The sequence below is a fragment of the Aptenodytes patagonicus genome, chromosome 16 (genome assembly GCF_965638725.1).
Source record: "Aptenodytes patagonicus chromosome 16, bAptPat1.pri.cur, whole genome shotgun sequence".
NCBI classification, from domain to species: domain Eukaryota; kingdom Metazoa; phylum Chordata; class Aves; order Sphenisciformes; family Spheniscidae; genus Aptenodytes; species Aptenodytes patagonicus.
The window spans coordinates 2,863,987-2,872,801 of NC_134964.1; the positions used below are offsets into that span (position 1 = coordinate 2,863,987).

At 50.1% G+C, this 8,815-nt stretch overlaps 1 protein-coding gene across 1 annotated transcript; it reads left to right on the forward strand.

The window, feature by feature from the left end:
* Positions 1 to 6,679: 6,679 nt before the first annotated feature.
* Positions 6,680 to 7,995, forward strand: NOG (noggin). Its single transcript, XM_076353649.1, has one exon. It carries the CDS (start codon positions 6,708 to 6,710, stop codon positions 7,377 to 7,379), a length of 672 nt encoding a protein of 223 aa, XP_076209764.1. The 5' UTR covers positions 6,680 to 6,707; the 3' UTR covers positions 7,380 to 7,995.
* The last annotated feature ends 820 nt before the right edge of the window (positions 7,996 to 8,815 follow it).

Here is an 8,815-nt window from a genome sequence, read left to right on the forward strand (position 1 = left end):
AGTCAAACAGCCATTCATCACGTAGCCTTAGACAATTAGCAATAAAACATTTGAAGGGCTCCATTGGTGCTAAAAGGGCGAGGAGGTCTTTTTAAATATCAGAGGTGGGAAATGTTATGTATCAGGGTTATTCAGTAGCTGGCATCAATGAATCACTCACATGCACACAGGGCTTGATTGGGGGGTTGCTGTATTTTTCGCTTCATTGAATCTCTGTCACTCAGTTGTCTTTAGTGTTTTATAAAAACGGAATAATAAAAACTTGGTTTATCTCAATAGATGTTTATCTTAATAAGCAGGCTGGCAAAAAAAGGATAAATACATTCCTACTTGTCATGTGTGTATATATGTAATATATGATGCTACAAGGAGTTTGTTTGGATAAACAACATTGCCTGTGTGGAAATTCAAATCCCTGTCAGGAGCCATTGCTTGCAAATGTAAGTGTCATTTTTTAACATAAAAAATGCTTTGGTTCCTGTTTCATCTTTGCCAATTCTCCCACTGGCCTCTCTCTCCATAATGAATTGGTCTGCAAACTGTGAGACACTCAACCAGCTCTGGTCTCTTCTCTTGACTGCTGAGATGTTAGTATTTGGCACAAAAAGTAGGATGGTTAGGTGGGGTAGAGGAGGGGGAGGATTTAGAAGAACTTTGGGTTTTCTCTGTTGCAAACCTTTTGCGTAAATAAATAAATAAAACTTTAATTCCCCCAAGTGGGGTTGCAGCCAAGTAAACTCTGTTCTGAGAGATTCAGATTTACGGCAGAAGACACTGCGGAGAGAAAAAGCGAGAAACAGAGACAGTGGAGTTCCACCTCCCATGATATATAGAGCCAAGGGGAGGTATAAATACCCGTCACTTCCCGGACCCTCTTTTAAAAAAAAAGACAAACACCCAGGATCCTGTCTCTGGCTGGCTTGCAGCAAGGCGCCCTCATAAAAGCTAAGATAAACAGTTTATCAGCAGATGAATGCACAAGCTCTGTTCTAAAGACAAAAGTCTATACCTTAGGAAAAATGCAGGAGCGAGAGGAGAGCGGGCTGAGAATCAAGGAGGCACAGTGTTTTAGGAGCAAGAATGACATGAAATGAGAAAAATAGAGCAATTCTTTAAGGACCTTGCAAGATTTTATTCTCTTCTTTTACAGCCTTCTCTTTTTTTTCTTTTCCTTTTTTTTTTAAGGCAATGGATACATCTCTTTACGTATAGCTATACTTAAAGACTAAGAAATAACTTACTTGTTTTATTTGGGGGGTCTCCTTTTTTTTTTTGCCTTTTTCATTGCTTTAATGCATCAGTCATCTTAGGATTTACTCCACTGTAAAACATTCATCCCAGAGCTTAGTTTCAAAATACATTATTTATACATCATTTATCACTGCAGATACAGATTCTTGGCCAAATGTATCCTTCCCTGTCTCCATTCTGTTGGGATTTCAAGGTAGAACTTTGCTCTCTCAAAAAATGTTTACCTTCCAAAGTATGTGATTCATAACTGTTTTCCTTCAGAGCAGCTGATCACCTGCTAACATTGTGTAGTCCGTTAACACAGCCCTTATTCTGTGGCCCTTTCTGTGAATCAGTAAAAGGGGCAGGGAAATGGATGAGGTACCTTGAAACGCAGCACCACATTTCAAAGGTCCAGCAAGATCTCCCTGAATCTTTCCAGACTGAAGAATGTAGCTTGAAAGCAGTAGAGTAGTTATTTTCTACCTGTGGTGCATGGGTTCCTGGGTGAGGTCATACATGACCTTTGATAGCTAATAATGTAGATTGGGTAGATGATTGTCATATGGCATGGGTGAACTACGTAAAACATCTGAAAGCTGTGCATCTCCTTTAGAAATTCTTGAGGGATTCACAATTTAAAAAAGGGTAGAAAATTAATCCATAAGGAGTTTCTTACAAAATTTATAGGGGTGCGACCAAGGAAGAGGGAGCTGGTCTAGCAGCTCACGAGGACCTAGGACTAAAATTTAAGTTACTTTAATTCAGTTGCCTGCTCTATCAATCACAGGTTTCCTCTATGATTTTAGTAAAACACTGGACTCTTCCCTCTGCATTGATGCAGATTTACTGGTAGCATCTAATCAAACTCTCCAACATCTCCGTGAAAGAGGCAAGGATTAGCATTCCTGCTCTACAAATAAGGAAAGCACAAAGCTATGACATTTATTGCCCAAAGCCATGCGAGAACTTTGCATGAGAGCTGGGCAGAGAACTCATTTGGTTATGCTGTTGGTTTTCCTTTCTTTAACAAACATTGTTTCATGCCAATGGATTTTTAAAAATAAGAAGTAAAAGGCAATGAGATCATGAATGAGATCATGATTTAAATAATCTTTAAGTGTAAGGGAAACAAGAATACTTGTAAGGAAGCCTCCACTCCTAAGGAAGGCATGGCTCTTTCAAGCACACCTGGCATAGTTCTTCCTCATCCCAGTTTTGTAGCAGTTTATTACTTTCTGTGAGAGTCCCTCTGTGTTTGAGTGGTGCGTGCATTGAGCTTGAGACCATTGCTCATAGGCCAGACTGATTTGACACGGTGGGCTGAATTCAGTGGGATGTCCCTGAGCACTGGGTTGGGTGAAGTAGGTCAGGCCTTTTTCTGTTAGTAGATTTAATGGGAAACAAATCTATTCTAAATTCTTTCTGTGCATCCTTGCTGTTATGGACTGAAATCAGATCCTTACATAATGTGTTTTCAGAGCTGTGCCTCCGGAGTCCTAAGCAGAGCAGTGCAGGCTGCATACCTCTTCTCTCCTCATCAGGGATGTGACCCTGCAGAAGTGGCATCTTTCTCTTGCCCACATTTGGCTTCCTGTGTGCCTTGAAGGTTGTATTTGCTTTGTCTACTGAAAAAACACATTTTTACTACCGACAGCACTCCAGAACCAATAAAGCTGAGGCAAAGGGACTTGTTTTCTCCTCTGCTTCATGCACCATTGCCAGTAGAGTGACCAGCTAAGGCCTCTATGAGCTGCTGGCCTCTCTCCCTATCCCAGAAAGGGCTGGCATCATACACACAGCCTGGATCAGGCCCTTTACCTCCAGGTTTCATTTACTGCTGTTTTCAGCAAACCCTGAAATAAACCAGTTTGATGGGAATCCAAATCTCTTTTCCCTCTGACCCAGAGGCTTCTGGCAGAGCTGTTACTGGCAGCTCTTCCCCAGTCCTGCTGTCAGCCATTCCACCGAGAAATTCTTGGGCCACAAGTGACTTCTGTCACTTCTGCATCCCTCGAGCTTTCACGGCCTTGCCAGGAGCCTGGTGCACCCCAGGCAGACACCCACGCTTGAGGAATTACCGAGCTCCAGCCTGCTCCGCTCAGAACAAATCTCTGTACCTTAAAGAGGCAGTCAGTCCATCTGAACTAGCCTCATTTACAGAAAACATTTCCTCCTACAGGTAACTCAGTTCAGGAGAGAAAGGTCTTCGAGTGCTTCCTTAGGATCACAGTTTTGAAGGCAGAATCTTAAACACAAACCTGGCGAGAAATAGACAGGACATAGGCCTTATAGGCTTTATTTTTAGACTTAAGAGACTGGTAGTTGAAGAATTGTTTTCAAATACCAGCTGAGTAAAACTGCGTTTATTATTAAAGAAGAAATACAAGACATTAGGTGTAACTTCTGAATTTTTGCTTTCTGTTCGAAACACTATTATTTTAACCTAGTATTGTTATTTGTGCCTTTGTGTTTAAACAAGGTGGTTTAAAAGCGAATTAAAAAATATTTGCAGTGAATTACAGGTGACTTATTGGCTGAGGTAGAAAGATAGTGAGGAAAGAGAGAGAAAGAGGCAGACAGGCACCCCAAAAAAGCCATTAACACCTTGCTAGGATTCGTTGGCCATCCTCACAACTGCTCTCTCCTGAAACCAGTCACATCAATCCTTCCCAGCAGCAGTGGATCAGCCGATGAGCTTTTGAGTGCGGGCTTATGCTCCTGTGTGTCAAGAAACATTTTGTCCTGCAGGGTGGGCAAAAAAATGGTGTGTGTGGGAATAAAGGAGGGATGAACAGACCCTCTCCAGCTCAGCCCAGTGACAAAGGAGCAGCTTCTCCAGGCTAAATCTCAGGAGGCAGGAGTGGAACCATGGCGTGAACAGGCCAAGACCTCAGTGAGAACCTGAGCCAGAAGCAGCTTGTGTCTGAGCTCACTCGCGGGCTCTGTGCAGACCTTAGCACCTCCACGTCCTACCCATATTCAGTTCAGCATCAAAGTCGTATCCAGTTAAGTCCTGAATTCAGCAGAATGTCTGTCTTCAGCTCCTGATTAAGTTTCTACTCTTGAATTTGGGGGAATTCTATTTTGAAAGATAAGAGGTGTGGCTTCTCACTTATTTCCAGGGATAACTTGTACGCCAAGTTTCAGGCGTACAATCGGGTTCTAGATTAAGGTAGAGACGTAAACTTCCAGGTGAAAAAATATCTAATAAAACTGCAGCAGATCCTTGACTGACATCGTAGTAGCAAGTATCACTGTGAGGCTCCTTTTACAGTGTAGAGGTGGGTTCAGTTTTCCATCGTTTTCATGTCATTTATTTCAGTTATGTATTACTTATAAAATGCCCTACATGCTCAGGAATAAAGCAAAGTAAGAGTTGTTTTAAATTTAACTTACGGAGTGAAAATAGTTGAAAAAATATAGTTAATTTTTAGAAAAAATGCTCAGCATGGGTAATATGATCTATATATTACTTTCATAATGAAGCTGAATTTGAAGGTTAACATTTAAACAAATGCATAAATAATTTAGGTGAAATGGCTAAGCTTCAGTCCCATTAAACTTAGGCTCCTAAGTGCCTAAATAGCCTGCAGGAATGGGATTCAAGCACTTCAGGAAATTTTGCTCAAACCTTAGTAGACTGTTCACCTCCCCTTACAGTATGCCGCCTGCCGTGCCTCGCGAGTGCTCTTTGTGGGACAGCAGTTCTGCAATGGAAGTAGCACTTACTATCAATTTTTTAAATCGTCTTATGTGTTTGCTATTGAGGTAGACTTTCCGTCTTTTCTGTACGGATTGGGGGCATAACTGGAAATTGTGTTTCTGATGGAGAAGTCTTGCAGAACTCCCTAGGAAAACGCGAAGTGCGTGCTCAGAGGACCGCCGCGGAGCCGTGCAGCCTGCCGCAGCAATCTGCAGTGGGAGCGGAGCCACCGCGCTCCTCTCGGGGGATCTCAGGCTCCGTACGGAGGGTCTCCCTCGGCGGTAGCCTCTGAGGTCTGAGCACTGTCCGCGGGAACCTCCGCCTCCCACCCCGTGATACCCCGCAGAGGTTTTGCACGCCGGTGTTTCTGCCCGCGTTCACCAGGGCGGCACGGGAAGTTTATTCCAGGGGCTTCTCCGATCCCCTAAAAATGCGACAGACGCGCTGGCTTTCCGCCGCCTCTCGCTCTCCCCGTGCCCGCCGCCCGCCCGCGGACAGCCGCCGGCCCCGGCCCTGGCCCCGGCCCCGGCCGCGGTCCAGCCCGCGGCGCGGCGCCGCCAGCAGAGGGCTCGCTCCGCCCGGGAAGGCGGCCGGCGGCTGCGGCGCGGCGCCGGGGCCGCGGCTGGGCGCGGGCAGAGGAGGTGTCTGCAGCGGCCCCGCGGGCGGCCAGCCGGGCGCGACGGGCAGCGCATCGCGGGCCCATGTGCGGAGCCGGGCAAGCAGCCCCCAGCGGCCGGGGAGCGCCGGCCGGGGCAGGAGGGCGCGGGCAGCGACGGGCGAGCCAGCGCGGAAGCCTCCGCACCGCGGGGCGCGCCGCCGCCCTCCGCGGGCGGCCGGGCCGCGCTCCTGCGCGGGGCGAGCGGGAGAGGCCGCGCTCCGCTGCCGCGCGGGCTGCACCCATGGGGTGACCGGCGCTGCGGAGCGCGGCGGCGAGGCCGAGCGAGGAGCCGCCGCCGGCGGCCGGAGGAGCGTTCCCCGTTGCGGCGGGGCGGGCGGGCGGAGCGGGCCGGCCGGCGGCCGCCCCGGCGAGAGCAGCATCTCCCGAGGCGCGGCGGGCTCGCGTGAGCGGCGGCGTGCGGAAGGCGGGGGGAGGCAGCGGCGGCTCCCGCCTCAGCCTTCCCCACCAGAGGGTGTCTGCTGGGTGGGAAGGGGGAAGCCGCGCTCTCCTGGACTTTTGTGGGAGTGGGGGTTGTGTTGTGTGTGTGGGTTTTTTTAAGGGGGGTGGGGTGGGTTAGGAGAGAGTCTGTGGTTTCCATGGAGATGAAGCTGAAAGTGCAGGAAATTTAAAGGCTTTGGGTCCTTGCAAAGCAGACAAACTGGTGCCAACGTGCGTGGCTGCTGTTGCTGCTGAGGAGGCTGCTTTGCAAACGGCGGAGAGGAGCGGGAAGAAGAATCGGCAGCAACTTCTTCCATACGCACGGGCAGACAACGAGGAGCAGCAGCAGCAAGCAGAATTTGCAACAAAAAGAGGCATCTCCCTTTCCCGGGGAGGGTGAAAAGAAGCAGCAGCAGCAGCAGAATTTTGGAGCGGCTCCACCAGGAGAAATTTTATAGAGAAGCCTGCAAGAGAGAGTGTTTGCAGGGGGCTTGTTCTCCGGGCTTATTAGGGGGCTGTCTTTGCTGGTGGTGCGGGGAGTGGAGGTGATCCCCCTTAAAGACAAGCTATTTTGGATATCCCCGTACAAGTTTTCTGATGTATTTGCTTGCACCTTCTTCCCCTGCTGTTTGGTGAACCCAGCCCCCCTCTCCCCCCCCCACCGGTCTCCCAAGGATGGATCATTCCCAGTGCCTTGTGACTATATACGCCTTGGTGGTTCTGCTGGGTCTCCGGCTAGAGCAAGGCGCCTGCCAGCACTATCTGCACATCCGACCGGCTCCCAGCGACAACCTGCCCTTGGTGGATCTAATCGAGCACCCGGACCCTATCTTTGACCCCAAGGAGAAGGATCTTAACGAGACCTTGCTAAGGAACCTCATGGGCGGACACTTCGACCCTAACTTTATGGCTATTTCCTTGCCCGAGGACCGGCTCGGAGTGGACGATCTAGCTGAGCTGGACTTGCTGCTCAGGCAGAGACCCTCGGGAGCGATGCCCAGCGAAATCAAAGGGCTGGAGTTTTACGACGGGCTGCAGCCGGGCAAGAAGCACAGGCTGAGCAAGAAGCTGCGCAGGAAGCTGCAGATGTGGCTCTGGTCCCAGACCTTCTGCCCGGTCCTATACACGTGGAACGATCTCGGCAGCCGCTTTTGGCCCCGGTATGTCAAAGTGGGCAGCTGCTACAGTAAAAGGTCTTGTTCAGTCCCAGAAGGCATGGTTTGCAAACCTGCCAAGTCCGTGCATTTAACGATCCTGAGGTGGAGGTGCCAGCGTCGGGGAGGGCAGAGGTGCACATGGATACCCATCCAGTACCCCATCATTTCGGAGTGCAAGTGCTCCTGCTAGGGCTTGCACTTACCTTTTCTCGCCCCTTCTCCAGCGGACTCACGTGGACCTTTGCTGCAACAAAAATAAAAGACATTTGCTTTCTGGTTAACGTTGTAATGCACTGTAACGTGTAGGAGAATGTATATTGTGTGTATATATGGCACCGTTTTAATATACTATTAAAAGGTCAGTATTATACGTGAAATAATCAGCGTCTACTGTATTTTTAAGACTATTACTCTGATCGTTGCTAATGTATCTTTTTTTTTTTTTTGGTATTTATATTCCAGAGAGAAGTTGCTTCGCTTTGGCGAAGTAGGGGTTTTGTTGGTTTTTGTTTTTGTTTTTTTTTTAATAAAAGGATCAAAAAATACAAACCAAACTTTTTGATAAGAAAACGTTTTAAAGCTATTTTCCATTATTCGGAAAGCGTGTGTGTGGGTTTTTTTCTTTTCCTTACGGACTTTAGATTTAAAATAAAAAAGGATAAACGCCTAGAGCACAATGTTATTGTAAATAGAGAGAACAGTTTGAATGACTTAATCCTATGTAAATGAAGAGTATCTGCTATTTATTCTTTATATCCTTGTAGTAAAAGTGCAGTGCAGAATTAAAGTCAACCACTAAAACACGAGCCGTTTGGATTCTGTTTGCTTTTTGGTTTGGCCACCTTCGGGGGGGGGCTTTCTTCTCTCCCCTCCTCGTTCTCCGCGCTCAGCAGGACGTTTCGTGGTGGCAGGGGGCGGTGGGAACCTGCTCACGACTCTGTTAGGAGGGAATCTTTGGCACCTACGCGACGGGAGTGCCCCGGGGATCCGGCCCCGCGGGTGGGGCAGGCGAGGCGCGGCTGCGGGGGGGGTGTCCCCGCCGGCCCCGCGCTGCGCGGTCCCCCCGCGGAGCCGCTCAGCCGCTGCCGCGCAGGCAGGGCGCGCTCGGTGGCAGCTGGTTTGGGATTTTTTTTAACCGCTTGACATTTCATTTACAACGGGACACGTGTCTTTCACACCTACCATTGTGGTGGGACACTGCTGAAACTTGACCCTTGGGCTTTGGGGGTTTTCAGCGCAGACACGTTATTAGCCTGATCCTATGACAGCCTCGCACACCCGCCCTGCCCGGCCACAGTCGCCCCTCGCAGCCCGGTTAACTCTTTGGGCTCCCGCCAGCCCCGGGTGATCTCTCCACCGACGGGCTGCCCCCCCCCAGCCCCCCGCTTCCCCCGGGCAGGGCAGGGAGCACCGGCCTCCCCCGCGCCCGCACGCTGCGCTGCAGCCCGGCTCGCCCCAGGACGCCGCTACCTCCGAGGTGCCCGGTGTCCCGCAGCCGCCTTCTCCCCGGCCCGCCTTCCGCGGGGCCCGCGGCGCCGCTCCGCCCGCTCCCCCCGACCGCCGGCTCCAGCGCTGCCCGCCCCCAGCCCGGGGCAGCCTGCGGGGCTCCGCTCCAGCCCCGCGCTC